This window comes from Mastomys coucha, unplaced genomic scaffold, assembly GCF_008632895.1.
Source record: "Mastomys coucha isolate ucsf_1 unplaced genomic scaffold, UCSF_Mcou_1 pScaffold14, whole genome shotgun sequence".
Taxonomy (NCBI): domain Eukaryota; kingdom Metazoa; phylum Chordata; class Mammalia; order Rodentia; family Muridae; genus Mastomys; species Mastomys coucha.
The window spans coordinates 112,502,047-112,524,328 of record NW_022196896.1 but is presented as its reverse complement, the minus strand read 5'-3'; the positions used below and the strand labels follow the sequence as shown (position 1 = coordinate 112,524,328).

The 22,282-nt window shown below is 44.6% G+C and overlaps 1 protein-coding gene across 4 annotated transcripts in view; it reads right to left on the bottom strand.

The window, feature by feature from the left end:
- The window catches only part of Dis3l2 (DIS3 like 3'-5' exoribonuclease 2), a 367,143-nt gene that overhangs the window by 64,695 nt on the left and 280,166 nt on the right, over nucleotides 1-22,282 (bottom strand). For all 4 annotated transcript variants that reach the window (XM_031368272.1, XM_031368275.1, XM_031368274.1 and 1 more), the window contains 2 exons: nucleotides 18,215-18,322; nucleotides 5,300-5,533 (listed from right to left, as the gene is read on the bottom strand). In XM_031368272.1, coding sequence (XP_031224132.1) covers nucleotides 5,300-5,533; nucleotides 18,215-18,322 — 342 coding nt within the window. The remainder of the gene's footprint in view (nucleotides 1-5,299; nucleotides 5,534-18,214; nucleotides 18,323-22,282) is intronic.

The following is a 22,282-nucleotide window of genomic DNA, read 5'->3' as shown; positions in this document are numbered from 1 at the left end:
CCCCCCGCCTCTGTGTATGTATGTCATAGATAACAGGGAAGGGATTTTCTTTAGCCAAACCTTTGGTTTTCTTTATAATCATTCACACAGGCCAACACAAATGACTCCTATGACATATTACAAACAGGAGGTGAAAGGCACAGAGAGACAGAAGTTACAAACAATGTCCTCTGAAGATCAAAGAGGAGAGCAAACTCTTGGTATGCTTCAGGCACGTGGATTTCTTCAGGGTTCTACAGATGAGCACTGGTTTGGGATAGGAGTCACTTCTCAGTCTTAAGTGCAGCAAGCACGTCCACCCACTGCTTCTTACTGTCTAGTGGTTCACTGCCTCCCAACCCATACCTAAAACTTCTCATTCCTCATTTACATTCTCACTGCACCCCCTCCCCCTACACTATAGACTCCCCAAACAGGTCTCTGAAGCTATGCTGAATGAAGAACTCTCTGAATGAAAAACCTCAGAACCTGGGCCTTGGCCTATCTTGTACTTTGAGATGACAGAGACACTAAAACTAAAGGAAAGTCAGAAGGGCTTGCCCATCCTCCACAGCTGCATCCAATGTCATCCGAGAGCAACCCTGAGCAGCAGCCATGAGAAAGCAGCTATGGTGGAGAAAAGGGACACTGCTGTAATTAGCACTGCAGACAGGTGAGAGGAGAGAAGCTCCCCAGCTCCTCAGCCTGCTCTTCCTGGAGTAGCCCCTACCTCAGAGGGCCAGAGGAGGGGAGGACAAGGGGGCCAGAGGAGGGGAGGACAAGGGGGCCAGAGGAGGGGAGGGGAGGTCTGCCCTGACCCTGAGGATCCTGCAGAGGAGTAAAGAGAGTGCTGCTGCTTTGGCTTCATGCTGGCTGAAGGGACTGGACCTTAGGAAGGGCAAAAGAACTGTGCTGGGGTGTGGGGTGGGGGGGTCAGTCACTCTTACTTCCAGCCTCCAACTGGACCCCTAAGCATGGTACTAATCAAAAGAATAATTTACTTAATTGTATGGAACCATCCTGAGAAGGCACTTAGCCCAACTGTTCTCCATTACCAGCCTGGCTTCCTGGGGAAGTGGTAATGAGCTGCTAAAAGCTCTCTGGGTGATAGGGCTGAAAAGCTTGCTGGTCAGTTAAGCTGTGTGGGATTTGGTTTAACCTGCTTTGTGTGGCCAGGGAGCAAAGAAGGGTTTTTACATTTTTAAATAGTTGAAAAATAATCAAATGAAGAATAATATTTTGTGGCCCGTGAAAATTATACCAAATCCAAGTCTCAGTGACCTTCACATTTTACTGTGTCAACTACCCTCGTTCATTTGGAGCACACTGACAGGCAGGGCTGAGTCAGAGACAGACCATAAGGATGGACGGACGGACCAAGAGCTCATGTCATTTACTATCTGGCCTTTCCTGGGAAAGCCTGCTAACAATGACACTGATTGAAGGGCTAGGCTAGGTTAGGATCAAACATTACATACTCACACAGCTTAAGTCCTAGAGTTCAAAAGTGTCTTCCATTAGAAAGGCTACCTTTACAAAGAAACTGCATGGAGCGCGGGCCTCAAAACTGTCAAGGAGGTTTCATAGATGACAGAGCTGAGAGCTTAATGAAGCCTCCTTTACTTTGTAAGAATTTTCCTCGGGTTTTCTTCACTTGACTTCCAAGGTCCTCTGAATTCAGAGAGTCACAGTTCTAACTGTCTGCTGGGAGACCTTGTCTGATCTCTGCAAACCTCTGGTTTGTTTCACATAGAAGCCTTAACCTGGCTGAAGAGAAACAGGTTCTGAGAGCTTCAGAGAGCAGGGTGTGGGGTTTTCTGACATCGGCCAGTGTTAGTCTTAGAACTGAGTATCTGTTTGGTACCCCATTACCTTCCTATCATATCCTTTCTGAAGGCAATAGCTGAGCTAGAACCCCAAAAGGGATGCAGGGTCTTAAATACACCCAAGCCAGGCAGATCTATCTTCCTCCCTAGATGGCAGCTGCTGAGGGCTGGCCTGTGCTAGTCAGGAACAGAAGCCCTCAGATGGCTCCCCTTGCATCAAACTCAGGATATGGATATTAGGGACCACTGTGATTTCTTTTCTTCCACACATACAAAAGTCTTGGCCCCATTATGGCCTCTTTTTAGGATTCAGGAGAGACATATACTATAAACAAATAATTAAAATAAAGTGGCCATCTGTACCAAGTCCTTGAACTACCCTGTCAGCAGAAAACATGGACAAGCCACTCGGAAGGGTCATTATTCAATCCAGCTGACCCAAAATCACTAGGTAGTCTTGGAAGCCTGTGTTGCTTTTGGGGCAAAGAAGAATCACCTTTGGAAGAGAACTTTGTTAAAATCAGCTCTAGGTGAGCATCACTTAGAGAGCTACTCTGCGTCACAGCAGCACTCTAGACTGCTTCCCAGCATGGCCCAGGATGCCAGGCTCAGGGAACAGGATTGCCAGCTGGTGCCCCAGAGGTCAAGAGCCGAAGCTTCACTATCTTAGATCAGGCCAGCCACTGAGGCCTGAGTTGCTGACTGCAAACACCCCAAGGTCAAGTTGCTTTGCCATTCTGCACTTATCGAGCCTGTGTCTCTCACTCTACAAACAGGCATCATATTAGTAACTTGTACTTCATCCTTGCTGACTCTCAGGGTCATCACACACTGATTTCTTGGAAAGGCAAAGCCTCTGGATTGGCTGAAGACTGATCTCTAATTGCTGCTGACATAAGAGGATGTGCTTTTTTAAGGACTGCCACCCAAAACATGGACACAGTGAACTATGGCAAACAAAGCTTCCGAGAACAATGCCAAACAGCAGGCTGCTGAAGAGGAAAAATGGGCTTGTGAGGCAAAGAAGGCAACAGGGATGGGAGAACAAATGCAGGGCTTCTGAATAAAGCCATTTAGCTGATTTATAAACGGTCTCACCATTGTCCTCGGCTGCAAAGATTGATGTCTTCATCTAATGTGGGGGTCTACAGACTTGTTTTCTGGGGAACTAAGGGATCAACTCCAAGACTACAAATTCATTACTTTCAAACCTTAATTAACTGGAAGCTAATTAGGTTTTTAAGGGTGTTCCCCCCCCACTTTAAAGGCAAACTTTTTTTTCTCTTATGTCAGCATGGTGTAATAAATGGAGGAAAAAACAAACAAAGAGCTACTTCGATGTCTGGTAATAAGCAAGCCATGTACCTGTGGGGACCTCAGCCGTCTCAGTTATGAGTGGAGAGGGCCACTGAGACAGAGAGCTAAAGGCCATGTACCTGTGGGGACCTCAGCCGTCTCAGTTATGAGTGGAGAGGGCCACTGAGACAGAGAGCTAAAGGCTTTCCCATACAATCCTGAGCACCAGATATGCTAACTGCTCATCCCCATCAACAACCTACGGTCATTACACTGATGACCACACCTCTTCTTAATAAGTTGCCTCCGTTTCTCTCCCTCTGTCCCCAGCTTCATGGATGAATTAATCCAGTTGAATTCTGTTAGAGCATCTTGATGGGGAAACATCTGGAAATGGTATTTCAGAAACCTCCTTATTTGATGGACTTGGGTAACAGCTGGTTTATCATTATAAAAGTCAAGTAAATAAGAGAATCATGCAAAAGAGGCACACATAATATACAACTTAACATTTTGCATTATAACTTAATTTACATAGATGTACATTTCTTCACCATTTTTGAAAAAAGTTAAGACTTAAAAAACACAAGTTGGACTGGGCGGTAGTGGCGCACGCCTTTAATCCCAGCCCTTGGGAGGCAGAAGCAGGCCGACTTCTGAGTTTGAGGCCAGCCTGTTCTACCGAGTGAGTTCCAGAACAGTCAAGGCTACACAGAGAAACCCTGTCTCGAAACCCCCCCCCCCCCCAAAAAAAAGGACTTGTCTTTTTAAAACATGTATGTGTTTGCAGAATAAACAGCTTTCTTTTGAGAGTTGTATTTAGTCTGTCTGTCTAATACTTAGTCTAAGCATAATTACAACAACCTGTGCAACTGGTACACTTGGGTTGGGGGCACATACATAATGCTCCAGTGCATCAAAGGGAGAAGAGGATGCCAGGGAGCCTGTGTGCCATGCTATGGGCGCCAAGCACTGCTTTATGCAGAAGGTAAGCAAGCACTGCTGAGCTGCTGAAGGGCAGGCAGCCAGGCAGATAAGGCAGGTGGAAAGGATAGACTTGAGCAAGGGAGGGAGGAAGTGAGGGAGACACAAGTTCTGGCGTCATTAGCATCCACTTAGCACTCGGAATCACGGAGAAACTGTTGGTGGAAATGTCGAGAAGGTGGGCTGCAGCTTCAGGACTCCAAGCATGAAGCAAGGAGCAGAGGAAGAAATCTCCGTGAGAGGACAGAACTGGTGACATGAAGGCTTCACAGAGGAGAATTGGGAGCGCTCCCTCTGCTTCTACCTCTTGAATAGTTTAAGTATAACTGGGTGCAGATCTTCTTTGAACATCTGGTAAAATTTTGCTGTGAATCCATCTGGCCTTGGACTTTTCTTTTTAGCTGGAAGGTTTTTTTGCTTGTTTGTTTGTTTGTTTTTTAACTATTTCAATCTCCTCATTTGTTATGGATCTGTTTAGGTTTTCAGCTTCTTTTTGATTTAATTTTGGTGGTTTGGCTGAATCTAGAAACTCATCCATTTCTTTTAGATTTTCCAACTTAATAGAGTACAGTTTTTAAAAGTATGTCTTTATGAAACTCTGAATTTCTTAGGTTGTCTGTTGTAATATTTCCCTGTTCATTTTTGACTCTGTTAATCTGGGTCTTCTTTATTTCTTTTGGCTTGTTGGGCTAAGGGTCTGTCAATCTTGCTTATCTTCTCAAAGAACCAGCTGTTGGATTCATTGATCACACTGAGGGTGTGCCCTGGAAAGTCTATCTTATCTCTGCCCACTTCACATATGTCTGTCTGTCTGTCTCTCTTTTTACTGGCTACCATGAGCAGCTCCATGCTTCTCACATGTCATCCCCTCCTCACTGAGGGCCAGAAACAACAGAGCTACGTTCCAAGTGCCTCTGAAACCACGAGCCAAAAATATGTCTTTCCTCCCTTCTTTGTCCGAGGGACTTGTCACAGCAATGCCATCTACAAGTGAGAAATTCAGGTCTGGACACAGGCTTTCCAGGTAGAGCAGCTGGGAGTTCCAGAACTCCCTACACAGATACCATCTTACCCTGACTCATACTACCATGGTATGGCAGAGTGGTAGGGGAAATAGGTGGAGAGGAAGAGGCCACCTGGCTGTATGTCTCACCCTTGGGGTTTTGGGCACAAGCCAAACTCAAGACTGCATAAAACAAAAGAGACTCACTGACCTGATCTAAGCGGAGTGCACCATCTACAAAGCGCTGGCGGCGGAGTTGCTTTGCAATGCTGTGCAGGTTCAGGACTGCCTGGTGCACCTCCTCGATGCTGTGCTCTGCAGAAATCGGGGGAAGTGCTTCCTCAGGGATCTTTTCAGTTGGATTTTCGATCATGCTCTGGGCATGGTCATAGCTCAATTTGGTGCAAGAACGGATGATAGTGCGGCCAAACCACTCTTCAAGGATCTGCAAAGACAAATTGATACTTAACTATTCTCTCTCTCTCTCTCTCTCTCTCTCTCTCTCTCTCTCTCTCTCTCTCTCATGGAGCACTGACTGGTGCTCTGACTGGTGCCACATGGATGAACAAGACACAGAGGTTGTTGCCCTCTGGCAGTTTAGACTACCAGGTCCTGGCAGAATTCAAGAGACAGCTGAGGTCTACACTCTTCCCCAGCACACAGCAAGGCCACATGGGAGACTTGCACTGAATGGCCTGTGGGAAGTGTTTCCATTGGTTTGGATGAATGGTCATCAATGTCACAAAGAGGGAAGAGAAGATGGGATAGCTACCTGAGACACAAGATGGGACTCTGATGGCTGGCTGATGGCTTAGAGAAAGAGAAGGAAAGAGAGGAGCCGAGAGGAAATTCCACACCTCAAATCTACCTAACACAGCTTCTATCCTAGATGTATGCAGTAACCCTTGTGATCAATCACCCTGCCTGAAAGGAAGAACTTTGGCTTCTTAAAAATGATAACTGGGGCACTTGGAGAACAGCAATTACTCTTCACATTGTTTTTAAATCTTTTTTTTTTTTTTTTTAAAAAGATTTACTTATTTTTGTTTATATAAGTACACTGTCTTCAGACACACCAGAAGAGGGCATCAGACCCCATTACAAATGGTTGTGAGCCACTGTGTGGTTGCTGGGTATTGAACTCAGGACCTCTGGAAGAGCAGTCAGTGCTCTTAACCAATGAATCATCTCTCCAGCCACTGTTCACATTTTTATTCACTCTGCAAAGATCTTTATAAGAAGTCTGGAATCTGTAATATTAGATTTTATTTTTTCTTCAAAATTTCTCAAATTCTACTTTTCAGATTATTCCAAGAATGATCCCTATTGCAAATAGCTAGAGACTCTATGAGTTCCTGCCTTCTATGGCAATCAGGCCTCACACCTGGCACTCACAAGGCCTTGCATACTATAGGCAAGGACAGAGCCAGTTCCAGGGGCGGACAAGCAGTATGGAGACAGATGCAGCTAAAGATCTCTACAAGAAGCCATCCAGGTGACCAGGCTTGAGCTCCAAGCATACCCATAGTTCCTGAATGGAGCCTCAGCCTCCTTCATAAGGACATGGCTGTGACCTTTTCATTTTTGTGGTCTCAAAGTTTCCCCTGGAGATGTAGCTTCTTTCTTTTCTTAATTTCCTTCCAAAAAGAGTTCTCCCTCAGCCCAGTCCTGTGTACATGTGTGTTAGGCAGTCTGCTTTCAGCCTTCTGGCAGATGGTGGCAGCTTACACTATGTGCCACCCTATACCTCATTCCTACACCTCCCAGTGAGCTAGCTCACGGACTCCCTCCCACACCCAGGTCTTGATATCCAGCCTCCTATGGCCTGCATCCTCCTCCTTAGTACATGACACTCAAGTGAAAGTAACTACCACACGATGAGCAGATTTCTGCTGTACAAAGCTGGAGCAAGAACTGCTGTAGAATCTGATGAATGCTCAGAGCACTCTAAGTTTTAAGCACAAAACTTCCCAGCAAGCTGTACAAAGCTCTTAGATGTCCTTCTGCCTGCATGCCCATGTCTCCTGGCTCTACACATCAGATGCTTCCTTAGCACCTTCTGATTGTTGAGCCCTGACTGGCAGCCGTGTGACTAAGGTGCCTACTATTCCTCACCAAAGCTTGTCTACATGCCCACTAACATGCACTATCTTATTAGAAGCGCCTGCTCTACCTAATGGGTACCTCTGCTTCTTTGTTTCCTTCTTGTCAAGACAGCCTTTCTCCAACACCCGCATGGACACTACCAAACTTAGTGCTGGTTCCCATAGCACCTTTACCTGACTTCCCTTCTTCTTTTGCGTTCCTACATCCCTAACACTCTACGCCAGCCTTCTTCACAAACATACAAAGGAGAGCCTTTTGAATTTCCCTTCTCAGCCAAGGCTGTCTGGCTTCACCATGGCTCAGGACTTGTGGGAGGCACTAGCTGACATGTCTCTAGCCTGGGAAAAGCAGTCCTGAAAGTACCTCTGGGTAAAGCCAATAGAAGGATGCCAGCCAGGGGCAGCTGCCCACAGAGAAAGCAGCAAAGACCCACATGGAGGAGACCTGGGAGCAGCCAGCCAGCCAGGGAAGTCAGGCTTCTCTCAATGGCACACCTCATTAATTTCCAATCTGAAAACTGTACTCACATCAACACCCAGTTCATAACCAGGGCCAGTGGCAGAAGACAAAGGGCTTTTCATGGAAAAGGTAGAAAAAAAAGAAGAAGGAAACACATGGACAAAACCTCTGAGGAGATTGTGTCCTGCCTCCTTTGTATAACCAGAGGACTCAGGCCATACTGAATTCTACACAGATTCTTGCACATACTGTGGGGTGCCACTGTTCAGAATGTCAGCTTAGCACAGTATCTCCACAGACTGAAAGCACATGGCTGAAAAACACATCATCTAAGGAGGTATCCTCCTCCTGACCTACATCCTGATACCTACAAGATCTAAACAGCCCAGTGCTGCTGGTCCCAGCCTCAGGTACACAGCCTTTGAGCACCACTTTGAAGCACCAGGGGAAGAGGCATTTGACAGTCAATTTTACAGCTGGGCAATCCGGTGGGAATACTCAAGAATCATGCAAACTCTTGGGTCCATACCTAAAGATTCAGGTGAGATGGCTCAGCGGGTAAGATTGCTCTTCTGAAGGTCCTGAGTTCAAATCCCAGCAACCACATGGTGGCTCAAAACCACCCGTAATGAGATCTGACGCCCTTTTCTAGTGCGTCTGAAGACAGCTACAGTGTACTTATTTATAATAATAAATTATTATTGGGCCAGAGGGAGCAGGGTTGATCAGAGCAAGCAGAGGTCCTAAAGTCAATTCCCAACAACCAGATGAAGGCTCATGACTATTTGTACAGCTATAGTGTGTACTCTCACACATAAAATAAGTAAATAAATAAATCTTTAAAATAAAAAAATAAATAAATCTTTAAAGATTCAGACTAAAAAATCTAGTGGATATATGCACACACACACACACACACACAATTGTTTCTTTTTAGCTGAAGGTCATAATATAGACTATGAGAAACAAATATACCTCAAATACATATCTACAATTATACCTCATTTCTACAATTTACAGATACAAAGACATGGAGAAATGTTTGGACATCCTGTCCTATTCTATGAAGATGTTTTTGGGATTTTTTGGTGTGTGTTTTTAATATTCTCTGAAAAATATAAACTCATTGAGACATTTTTGTTTCAAAAAACTACTAATAGAGCTAATTTTAAATTTTAAATAACTAGATGTGAAATGACTTCTGCACCTCTGGGCTTCCTCATAGAGAACTTTTAGTTCAAAATGACTGGAAGGCAGAAAGAAGCACTTCCTGATTGGAACAAAAGCAGGCTGTCTCCAGCGGTGGTGGTGCCTGGGGCAGCAGACTGTTGCTGCTTCTTAACGCTATGAAGGGAAGGCCAACCTGGTCAACATGGCCATCCTGGCCATCCTGGTCAACATGGCCATCCTGGCCATCCTGGTCAACATGGCTATCCTGGCCATCCTAGTCAACATGGCCATTCTGGCCATCCCAGCCATCCTGGCCAAAGGGACAGTAAAAGGTGTCATGAACAAAGTGTCTGGAAGTAATCTGGACAGAAGGTAGAGAGGTGGGGACAGCAAAGGGCAGGAGATTGCCTGATGGAAGGGAGGCTGACTTCTTATGGAATGACCTGTGATCAACTAGCCAAAAACTGTAGGGTAACTTTAGGGTGAGCAAGGGTCGGGGTCAGGGTCCTCCGTCACTAGGTCCTCTCTCAATCGAGGCCTGAGGTGACAGAACGAGACCCAGGTTTCTTCTTACAAGAGAAAGGCACAAGGTAGAATGAAATTGAGGCAAAGCTGCCACCCCAGCCACAGCTGCTTCATTCACCCCACAGGCTTGTTCTTGCTGTGACTGGGACAGGCCCAGTGCCTTGGAAGCCCCGCAGCACAGGCTGGCTGGTTCCAAGTCTGCCAGCCTGTTTGGGTTCTAAGTCAGTTTGTGTACAGGGTAGCATCTGCATAGAGAAGAAGCTGGAATGAGCTACACGATCTTAGCACTCTCTGGCTTGTCCTCCAGTCTCAAGAGAGATCATTAGGTCGTTTTCCATCCTGATCTGAGATGACAGCTATGTGAGCTTCTAAACCAAAGACAAGGAAGCAGAAGAAACCGAATCTTTGCCACATACAGCGACTAGATCAGGGGTTCTCAACCTGTGGGCTGTGACCCCTTTGGGGGTTGTATATCAGACATCCTGCAGATCGGAAGTTAACATTAGGGTTCATAACAGCACCAAAGTTACAGTTATGAAGTAGCTATGAAATAATTTTATGGTTGGGGTCACCTCAAAAGGTCACAGTGACATCAGGAAGGTTGAGAACCACTGGGCTAGTGGGAAACTGAAACTCTAGCGGAGCCTGGAGACTATGCCGTGGCCAGGAGATAGGAATTTTGTTCCTGCCACAGTGGGTGAAGGTTTCAAGCAGCTGTGATCTTCACAGAGTCCCACTCTCCTGAAGACTGGCAGGAGGCATCTTTAAAGGCTCATCTTTGGGACTCATCTCTGTACAGGAAGGAAACTGGAGGAGGGGAGGGAGAAAGAAGGAGAATGTGGGAAGCAGCAGTTGGGGTTGGGGGTGGGTTCTGGATCCAGGAGACATCACAGACACCTTCTATCAGGTAACCTAGTACTCCGGACTTCCTGTGAACAGGCCCATTGTAAGCCAGCTCACAAAGCCCAGTAACCTGTTCGGCTGTTTTCCGAAACATGTCATTTCATATCTTGAAAATGTTTCATTTTGAATTCTGCTTTTTCATCCCTAAGCTTTACAGCTTCACAACTGAGTTCTGTTGCTCCTCTGATGTGACCTGAGGCAAGCCATCTAGCTGGCTAGTATCTTCAGTGGGAAACTGGGACTCGGACATTGAACAGCAGCTCCGTCCATCCCTCTCTTGCTGCAGAGGTCCCACCAACAGTTCTGAAATAAAACAGCTAGGCTCTGCCCCTGGTAGTGACTAAGAGGAGAGGTTCTGAGAGCAATTTCTGATCCTCAGAACGAGGCTTTGAAGCTCCTGTCCTCCTGGAGTGTCTCAGGAAAGGTCTTTACTAGGGTGCCTGGGTGTGAAACACAGCACCCAGCACTGCTTCTAGCAGAGCCCTTAAGCTACATGGCACTGTGGGAGTCTTGCTCCATAAGCATGTTTTGGACCACAGCAACCCAGGAAGAATACAACAGTTGCTTTTTCAAGCTTTTCAGTGGTGGTATCTGGCAGGCCATGAAAAGTCCACAGGGGTCATTAAGGAAATGAAGAGCAGTGCTGTGAGGGAGCAGGGCAGGGATACCTTAGACACCCCACAACTCCCAGCATGCAAGTTCACAGGACGGGAGCGGCTGCTGAGGATGTATGTGCTTATCCAGGGCCCACCTTCTTACTAGGCAACCGGGATAAACAGAACAGTGGAAACAGATGTGAAAAACAGGGCAAAGTAGTTTTTGGGTAGAGGGCACCGAAGTATGGGGCAGAAGTTAAACTTGTCTGGGCTTAAGAGTCTGGCAGGAGAACAGAATGGAGCAGAGCTGGCCCTGGAGTGCAGGGCAATGACATTTACCACTGGGAACCCGACAGGGAGCATCCAATAGCCTTCCCATGGTTTACTGAACCCCATTCCCAGCTCTTCCCTTTTTTTCTAGTCAAGGTAGGAGAAGGGCGGAATCCTTCTTAACCAGGCTCCCAAACTGTGACTCCTTGCTCATCTTGTCTGCCTTTCACTCAGCCTACAAATGCACTCTAATATCTCATCTACTTATTAAAAAACAGGTGAAAAATGTCTCAAAATGACTTTTGCTTTTAAGTTGCAATATGCCTTCACTGTAGGAAATTTAAAACATGTAGTAGGGGAAAAGAGAGAATAGACAATCTACCACCAGGAAAGAAGGACTTCTGTCTGGGTAGGGAAATGTCTGAGATTTTCACTTACTCTGTATGGTATCTGAGTGCAACAAATACCACTCAATATTTACCAAGTGAATGAGTAAGAATGTCACTGCTAAGAACATAACAAGCCATGAGTTTCAGTGTGAGCTTCTGGACTTGATTCTGGAAGAAATAGCATTTTAGCTGGATCACAAGGGGTATGCAGGCTCCCTGCTGGTGAGCTGAGAGGAGGGTCTTCAAGGAGGGGACAGAGTATGCATGGAGTCTTAGTGTGACAACTCCCTGTTAAGCTCAAAGAACCCCTCAGTAGCAAGAACAGAAGATGAGGGCCGAGGCATGGTGGTCTCATGCAGGGAGAGAGCTGGTCTCTGGAAGTCATGATTCAAATACTAGACTTTTGGGGTTAATCAGGACATATGGCCAGAGGAGATGAAGAGATTACATAAAGGAATCATATTCAGCTTCTAAAGGGGAATAATGGCCTTATTCTAGAAGGTCTCAGAATAAGACAATGTGGACTGGGAGTCACTATACTAAGGGAAAGAGGGCTGAAAAGAGGCACAGCTGAACAGCTTTGACTTGCTCAATGTAGCAGATGTGAAGGGGGCTAGAAATCCATGGTCTGAGAGGGGGCCATTAATAGATCCAGAAAATGAGGGCTTCTTTCAGGTTCAATGGGAACATTTTTACTGATGAAGAACAGGGAAGGATAGGAAAAAGGAGAAAGTGCTGATGTGAAAGGGGAGTGTCACCAGCACTGGCTCAAAGAATGCTATTTTCTTACAGGTGCTGAAAATAACCATATTAAAAAAACAACAATAATCACAAAATAAGTTGTGGCAGCCTTCTCACAGCAGACCGTGCCTGCCTTAGAAAGCAGGATATTGCAGTAGCCTAAGGAAGACTGCCAAGCTCTGTCCACTTCAGTCCCACCCCTTCCAACCTTATGCCCCTACACTAAGAGAAGTCCTCACAAGAGGCAAACTCAGCCTGGGGCTTCAGCCACATAAGCTTTGGACTTGCTCCTCTTCATTCACCTGGGCTCCTGCTTCCAGGGTCTTCCATGGCGCCCTGACCTCTTACCTGGTCTCAAGCTTAGTTCAAGCTTTCCTCTCTAGTGTCCTGGACTATCAGCCCTTGGACCTAGAGCATGGTATTGAACCTTTCATTATGGGCATCTTGACTGTCATCACATCCCCAGGCTTACCAGATGATCCATCTCTTCTGTGGTCACTGGGTCTGGGTAACCACAGAATGAAGAGTGTGGTGAGTGGGCCTTGTCCCACAGCCCTGTCTGCAGTTCCAACCCTCATACTTCCTATCTGGTGTGGTTTGGAAGGAGGCCCAGCACCCTTGCAGAACTGTGCCTCTTTTACACCTGTCTTCTAGCCCTCACTGAGCAGAAGGACTGGGTTCCGTATACTGCTTCCAAAAGAAACTGCAAAGGCCAGTGAATGCTGGAGCGCACACTTTCCTAGCGTTCTTTTATGACCCCATACTCTAGAAGCACATTAGACCAGGCAGCCTTAACTTCTCAGGTCTTTCCCTGGCGGCATAATTCACACTCAGGGTTCTTTTTTATTGACGTGAGGTAGGATGATTCTATGGCCTTTTCTTTTCTATTTAGTCATTTTTTAGTTATTTTAAAAAATAAGTATTTATAAAAATATAAAAGTTATTCATATTTTTACAAAACATTAGAAGATAGAAAAAATAGAAAAAATTACTCACAGCCTTACTATCCAAAATACAGCCACTGCTGGCATTTTGTTATTTCCTTCTGGCTTTTTCCATTCACCACTCCTAAGCCTGCCCCACATCCCCCAGATTATGGCTGTTGGCACCCTGCACTCACAGCTCCATCTCTGTAGTTCAGATAATGTTTGCCTCTTAGAGCTTGAAAAGGAACTTTTTACCAGATAATTAAGAGCTCTAAAAACCAAATGTGATGTGTGTAGCTTTATTTTATCCCAATTTGGACTAATCAATTGGTGTGAACCAAGGAACCGTGTTAGAGACTAGGTTTTGATGGCATCCTGATGCCAGCGCTCATTGTTAGGTATGCTGGGGACACTGTGGTTATATAAGAACATGGCCAGAGTTTTAGTCACATATCAAAACACACATGAGTGAGATGACATGTCTGTGGTTTGTTTTAAAATACTATAGTCTTAACAGGAATGAACTCTTGACAGTACTGAATCTGGGAAACAGGGATGGGGGCTTATTGTGATTTTTCCTTACACTACATAGAGTTGAAATTTTTTCCTAATTAAAGTACATATCATTCTAACACTATTTTTATGTTTTATTTTATTATTTTTTTTATAAGACAGGGTCTTGCTATGTAGCACTGACTGACCTAGCACTCACTATGCAGCCCAGGCTGCAGCTGTCTCAGAACTATTCGAACTCCTTGTGTATTAAGGCACTTCTGTGGTGATAGAAAGGGGAAGTGCAGCCTTTTCCTCCATCAGACTCATAACTGTCTTGTTTTGGTTTGCTTGATTAAAAAAGAGTTCATCTCCAAAATATGGCTCATGGACTCTTGGGAGCCCTTGAGCCCCATTCAGTGGCCTATGTGGTCCAAAATGTTTTTAGTCATAGTTCAGGGCATTACACAGCCTGCTCTGTATGTTGTCATTCATAGCAGTGGTCTAGAAGCCCTGACAGGTAAAATGTTTCACCTACATAGGACACAGTGGTCACACTACTCCCCCCTACCACACACTGGCAGGGAAGAGAGAGCTAGAATGTTCTCACGGGACAAGTAAAATCCATCACTTTTCTACGTCTCAACCCCAAGTACTTATCTTGTCACTTATTCTTCATGAAGCAAGAGGATGACCTTTGGAGGAAAAGTATACACATAGCTAGCTGTGAGCTGAACTGAAAGAAAGTATTCTTTCAAAAATACCACTTTTATCTTAAGGAACAGCTGCCATGGAAACCATGTAAATACTTGGGTACTTGGTGCTTCAAGGAAACAACTGACATTGCTTATCACTCATGATACAAGTTGAACTTTTGCAAAATTAGAGCTATACAAACCTTGCATCTGATACATGAGCTTGTGGGTTTCCTAATACTGAAAAGGTTGGGCTAGTAAGAATAGCAATGACACTAACAATATGGTTTTTAAAATGCTATATATTGAAATGTGTCCACAGTTAGAGATCAGCATATTAAGTCAGTACTTTCTAAATGGCCAGTATACATTAAAAGTCATGCCTGGGTAAAAGTTCTATTCTCAGTAGATTTTTATGTAACCTGATTAACAAAGTTCATCTGATACTGTGTTAGTCTGTCCGGGCTGCTATAACAAAATACCACAAACCAAGTGGCTTAAGCCATAGAAATTTACTTCCCACAGTTCTGAAGGCTAAAAGTTCCAGATCAAGTGCCAGCCAGTCCAGTCCTGGTGAGGACTGTTTCCACAGCTCCAACAATGCAGCTGCTCAGCAGCATCTTCCACATGTCAGAAGAGACAACTCTGCTGGACTTTTTTCCCTTTTTTTATGGGCATGAACTTTACTGGTGCATTTTCCTTCTCTGATGACTTCATGTAGTGTGTACATGCATGTGTGCATGTACATGTATTTGAGTGTAAGTGGTCATTCCTGTCACAGTGCACAAACAGAAGCCAGAGGACAACCTCAGGACTCTGTTCCCACCTTCTAGTATAGATCGAGACAGGTTTATTTGTTGTCTGTTACTGTGCTGTGTAAGGCAGTTGGTCCAGAGTTTCCAGGGATGCTCTTTGCTCTGCCCTGCCCTGCCCTGCATCTCAAAGTAGGAGCACTGGGATAGCAAACACTCACCATTATGCCTGGATTTACATGGTTTCTAAGGATTTGAATTCAGGCCCTCATGTTTGCATGGCAAGTATTTTTACTTATAGAGCAATCTCCCTAACCCAGCAGCTTTCTTCCTCTTCTTATTCTTTCTTATTTATTCTCCTTTTTTCTCCTCTTCTTCTTCTCCTCCTCTTTTTCCTCCTCCTCCCCTTTCCTCCTCCTCCTTCTCCTCCTTTTTTCATTATCTCCTTCACCCTCCTCCTGCTTCCTCACTCATTTCTATTTCTCTTTGAGACAGTTTTTCTGAGTATCCCAGGCTGGTTTTCAGCTCACAAGCTTCTTACCTCGGATTCTATGATTACGGATCCAACAACAAGGCCTTATGAAGCTTCCCAAAGAAGAGCTTTGTAAGTGCTGCTTTGTCTCTGAGCCAGCACTTGCCTGAAGCCATGCCTCTTGGCCTTCACAGTTCACTGACAGCGTAGCAGGGTGTATCTGATAGGGATCCTATCCTTTTAGATGGAAGTTTTCCCTGACTATCACAAAGTTTCTGAGGCTCGAGTGAAAGAGTCTGAACTTGGTTTGCCTTCTAGTCTACTGTGTGTGTAGCTTCCTTTGGCCTTCCTAAGGCCTCTGGGTCTTTCCTTGTCTCCTATATCCTGAGACTCTATGAGGGTTTGTACATTAGGGATGACACTGGGGTTGCAGTGAGCTTTCTGCACCCACAAAGTCACATCCTTTAAGAATGAATGGTTTCATTCAGCATTTCTTCTCATTTCCTCTGCTCTGGTTTCTGGAACTGTCATAGAGTAGGTTCAGGCGGGGTGGTGTGTGTGTGTGATTGAGCCTCTAATTTTTTCTTTGATCATTCTGGAATATTCAACTTTATTTTAAACCAGAATCAGGAATCTCCAATTTTTTCTATCCTGTTTTTAATCTCTAAAATCTCCATGCTCCTCCACCCCCACCAAATCCAGCCCTTTAAAGTTAGCTATCATAGCATAGATAGCTTCTATTTAAAATTCTCCAGTGGTTATCAAGAATGGCCCTTCTCCTTGTACGTGTGCTTTGTTGCATTTATTTTAGGAAAGATGCTTTCCACTTGGTTGCCTCTTCACGCATCAAAGTGAAATACTGTAGTTAGGCATGGTGACAGGGGCAGGGGTGAGGCTGAGGCAGGGGGATCTCTCTAAGTTCCAAACCATCATGGTCTACATGGAAAAGGAGGGTGTGGAAGAGAGAGAAAGAGAGGAAGAGACAGAGAGAGAGACAGAGAGAGAGAGACAGAGAGAGAGACAGAGAGACAGAGGCAGAGATAGAGACAGAGACAGAGACAAAGACAGAGAGGAGAAAAGGAGGACAAAGAGGAGGAAGGAGAGGAGGAGAAAGAGAAGAAGAAGAAGGAGGAGGAGGAGTAGGTGGAAGAGGAGGAGGAGGAAGAGGAGGAGGAGGAGGAGGAGGAGGAGCAGTAGCAGCAGCAGCAGCAGCAGCAGCAGCAGCAGCAGCAGCAGCAGCAGTAGTGAAGAAATCCCAAAGGCTCTTACTGTGCAGGTCAAGCCTCTAGGCTTTACTGGACTGGACTGGACAGTGTTGGGCTGCTGACTGGAAGGTTGCTGACTGGCTCTTCTTGATTACTTAGATTCCTTAGAGAAAGATATTCCCACCTCCTGACTCACAGGGTACAGCCCTGGCTCCTAGAATCCTGGTATTAATTCTTAACATTTAGATGTCAGTATTTGCTCCAGTGCCCCCAAGAAACTGTACTATCAGGAGTATTTGCTGCCCTTGCTTCACAACCCCTTCATCTGCATTTTCTACAGAGAAAAAAAAAATCTCTAGGTCTTTCTTCTGCTAAAACCACAAGGGTCAATCGCTAACAAACTTTCCACCAAAGCTGTTGTCAGCCTCTTGGCCCATCCCTCCCAATCACCTGGTCTATCCCCTGGCTTTCTCCATGCCCGGTTCAGGCTCAGGGTTTGCTAGGTCTGCTGAGTCCGTTCCCACTCCCCCATGCTCGCTCTCCTCCTTCAGCTGTGCTGCTGCTGCCTCCTTGCCCACATGCTTTGTCCTTGTGGGTTTATGCCTTTTTTTTTTTTTTAAACCTCTTTACTGTTGTTTTAGTGAGGCTTTGGGATGGAATGAAAATCAATGTAGTTATTTAATCTTCCATCTTTATTTGGAACCTCTTTATAGTTAAATCTTTTTTGGCTCTCATCTATTATTATACCATATATATTTCCCATGTTCCTTTACGGTATTTGCAACCAGCTTTTTAGAGGCCTGCCTGAGTAAGCCCTAGGTCCTCAAGTATGACTCTGTTGTTTGTAGTTGCTCACTTTGGAAGGGGAGCTGGTTTTCCCAAGTGTCACCTTTGCTCCTTGTCTTTGCTCCTGGTATAGAGGGAGTGCTTGTGGATACCCTGTAGTCTCTGTTTTCCTTACCTCATGCTCTGATTCAAGTGGTACTCTACTCATCTTTGCTAATCTTCATATTTCCAGCCATCTCACAGGAAACTGCAGCTCTCATAGCTGTCTTCTTTAGAGCATGTCAGAGAAACATCAACTCCCACTATTTGCTTACAACCTGACCTCCTAACTGCCTTCCAAGATGTACATGCACCATCACTGAAGCCATCTTCCACCCATAGCCCCCACCTCATAATTAGTGCCCTCTGTTGGCTGGTAAATACCGGCAGTGAGTAGGGTCAGCCTTGCCTCCTAGGACGGAGTGGCTCTTATGAGGCTAACAAGGGTCCTTAGACTTCTTCCATACAGCAGCTACCCCAGACCTCTGCATCCATCCACCGTGGAACTCCAGTCTAGTGCAGGCACATAGTGTTTACCACAATAGATAGGATGAGACAATGTACATGGAGAATGAATGACAAAATAGAATTTATTGCTACCTTGCCTTCAGGAGTCAGCTTCCAGATCACAGAGAAGGTCAGCTTGTCAGTCATGGGGTTGAGGCTGCAGAGTTCCTCACACAGAAGCCTGGGAAGCATGGGGACCACCTGTGAACAGAGGAGAGTTTCTGAGCACCCTTGTGTAACCTTCAGGAGCCTGTCTCAGGCTCCCAGGCACAGCCCAGATGCAGAGTCTTGGTGAGCTTCCAGAGTGAGCTAAGTGTGAAGCAGGTTCACTCCTAGTGGCCTCTGCAGAAAGAGTACAGTGTCTCAGCTCTGCTGGGAAGCAGGAAGGGAAGGTAACAGACAGTAGCACTGTCGCTGTTTGTAGTTACCATCCAACCTCTGCAACCTCCCTAGGTTCTGACAAGGCTAGAAAAATTTCTTCATTTTTAAAATTGTATCTGCATGGAATACATATATAGACTTTTTTCTTGACATTATTCCCTAAGTAATAAAACACAACGCTACATTAATGATTATGAGTGATTTGGAGAAGACTTGGAGCCTACAGGAGGAGGGAGCTGGAGAGATGGCTCAGGAGCTATGAGAACTTACTATTCTTGCAGAGGTCTGGTTCCTAGCACCTACATAGTGGCTCACTGCAGTTCAAGGGGGTCTGATGCCCTCTTCTGGTCCCTGTGTGTACCAGGCATACACAAGTGCATATATACTCATATGTAAGATAAAAATAAATAGTTAAAGAACATGGGGGAGGTTTGGTGATCTAACTGTTCTGACTGAATAACATTCTTAAGAATTCAATGTCTGAATATAAAGTCTTATCAAGGTAAAATAACCATTTCTAATTTAGTAATTAAATATACCATACATTATAAAATTGTATTGGAGTATAAACAGAATTATACAATATAACCATTACAATTGAAGTTCATAAATTCAGATTTATAGATGAACATTAGCCAACCAATGACCCATTTTTCAGGACTTTCAAAAAATGCACTATTTATTTATGCGTGTGTGCGTGCGTGCGTGCGTGCGTGCGTGCGTGCGTGCGTGTGTGTGTGTGTGTGTGTGTGTGTGTGTGTGTGTGTGTGTAGTAGGGCACACACATGGGGGTCAGGGATAACTTAGGGCAATTAATTCTCCGTGCTATGTAGTCACTAGAGACTGAACTCAGACCAGTAGGCTTGACAGCAAGCACATTAACCACAGAGACATTTTGCCAGCCCCATTTTTGCAGCTTTTTAAGCCTGAATTATTTCTCTTACTTATTATTTTAATTTCATAAAAATAAACTGATCTTGCTGGTTATGGTGGCACACACTAATACTAGCACTCAGAAGGCAGAAGTAGAAGCAGACAGATAGATCTCCGGGGTTTGAGGACAGCCTGGTCTACATAGAGAGTTCCAGGCCAGCTAGGGTTATATAAACAATCAAAGAAATAGTAAAACATCTAATTATATGACCTGTTTTTAAAACAAAATAATTTGTTTAAATATACTTCAAATGATGAGAAGTAGCTGTCACTGAATATTATCTATATTATTTATAATTCCAGAAACCAATTAGTATCTCCCTGCTCTCCCCAAGATACTTTGCCTTCTCTCCCTCCTGCTTTCAAATCTATTCCTTCTCCCATATTTTTCTTGATTATAATATTACCACCTACTATTTTTCCCAAACTTAAAATAGTATTATAAGCCATTTCTTTCCTATATTTACTGTGGCCTAACTTGACATATACTGTTGAACCCTGTGCTAGGTTCAATTCACTGGGAAGGGAGGGCTGTTACATTATACTTATATAAATTTCGTATATTTCTTTATTAGTAAAATCAAAACCAATCCCCATGGTTTCTCTCACTTTGTGAAGTTTCTGTAATGTGCTGTTTCCATAGAAAGCATGTCCTTGATGTAGAAGAAGAAATTTAAGATGCATGCCCGGTATTGATAACAAAAATTTGTAGCTGTTTGGCAGTATTCTAGAAGTTTTGCACCCAATGACTATTTGAAAACTTTGGTAACAGCTTCTATATGAAAGTGTTATTGAGGTTTTCTTTTTCTTGTCTGTTTTTTTATACCATCAGCCCAAATGATGCAAACAATTTGCTATTTTGTTTTTTGTTTGTTTGCTTTGAGACAGGGTCTTGTGTTGCCTAGGCTTGCCTCAAAGGACGGAAGGCTTTGCTGAAGATGACTCTGTACTGTGACTCCCCGCCTCCTGAGTGCCAGCTTACAGGTGTGCACAGCCATACCTGGTTTATGCTGGAGATTTAATCCAGGGCTTTGTGCATGCTAGGCTAGCTTAGCCTCAACACCCCACTAGCTTTAGTAATAAGTTAAAATGTGTTCTAATATATGACATTTTCTTGTATGACCAGTGTTTTATAAAACACTGCATCTTCATCTACACCAACACACTATAGAGTTTTTGTATCATACATACTGCTTTGTGACAAAGTTACAAAGATTTTCATATAATTTCAGCCTTTGAACTATGCTGTGAACTGAACTGTACCTACCCATTTATATACAGAAGCTGTAGTCTCCAGTTTAACAGTATTTGAAGACAGCGTTATTAAGTGATTACTAAGGTTAAATGAAGTCATGAGGGTGGGACGTAGTTACACAAAATTGATTTTAGAGGATGAGAGGACAAAGAACACACAGCCCATCTCTCCAAGTAGGTGCAGAGGTAAGGCCATGTGAGGATGCAGCCACACACACACGAGCAAGGCAGAGGCGTTCACCAGGAATCACACTGGCTAGCACCTGAAGGGGGAACAACTACATAGGTCTGCTGTTGAAGTCCCCCAGTCTGTGGTGTGCTATCCTGGACACTGAGCAAAGCCCACATGCTTTCTGGGTTGCATTGCCAGATGACGACACCAGGTATTCCGTGGAAACTGGGTGCAACAATTAGTCCACCGCTCAATATTTATTTTTGTTGTTGCTTTTAATCGGACAGTGTTCAAGGAAGTATCATATTTTAAGTTACAAGATTTTAAGTCACAACATTACTTCAGTCACCATGCTTCAGTGTTTGTCAAAAGAAAGTCATTGTATCTTGAGCCTAGATGGGACCCAAGACAGAAATCACTGATGGAAAAAACAGGTGAAATCCCAATAAAGGAGGAAGTGCAGTTAACAGCAGTGTCCCAAAGGCATTTCTTAAGTTATACACTTAGAAATTATGTTATATATAAATATAATTTTATGCTTTTTATACATACTAATCTTGATCTGTTTTCATAAACAAGTATGGGGCTAAATTTTTATGTATAAAATGAAAAGTGGGGTAGGGTTCAAGGTCTTAAGATCATTAAGCAGCTGAGGGCAATGCGGCAGAGGCAGCAGCAGGTGGAAATAAGGAAGGCTTTGGACAGCGACCTCAAGTCAGACCCCGGGTCCAGCACTTCTTGATAATCTAACATCTTAGGACAATTCTGAACACTGGTTTTATTCAAAGCGAAATAGCTCTGAAATGCCCATTAACAATCAGGTGAAGGTGTCCAAGCCCCGTGTCACTCCGCTCAGTCTTCCTTATGCAGCCCTGTGCCTGGGTACTCCCCTCTGACACCCACAGCTCAAGCCCGTGGACCTTCCCGCTGTGAACCCTTCACCTGCCTTGCCTGCTTGCTGCTCCAGCTTGTGCACATGGTGTTCCCACTTTCTGGAACACCTTTCTAGACGCTTTGCTTCAGGCAAACTTTGGCATATCCTTCCACACTCAGCTCCTTGCCATTTCCATGCTTATCCAGACTCCCCCAGGCAGAGAATGTACTGTTTTATAACTTCCCCTCATCTTTCACAGAGGCTATGAGACAGTCCCAAAGAATAAGCTACTTAACTCTACCCTTCGAGCTCTTCCACAGCACTGAGGCCCTGACCACACTGCATCCCAATCCCTTGTTAGGTGCCCCACTCCAGGATATGGAACCCCCAAGAACAAAAGCAGGTCGGTCTTGCTTTGTCCTTCTATCTAACTCCACACAGCAGGCACTATTAGTACACAGATGGCTGACTTCTGTTATAAGATAAAAATCCTGTTTTTTTCTATTCTCTCTCTCTTTCTCTCTCTCTCTTTCTCTCTCTCTCTCTC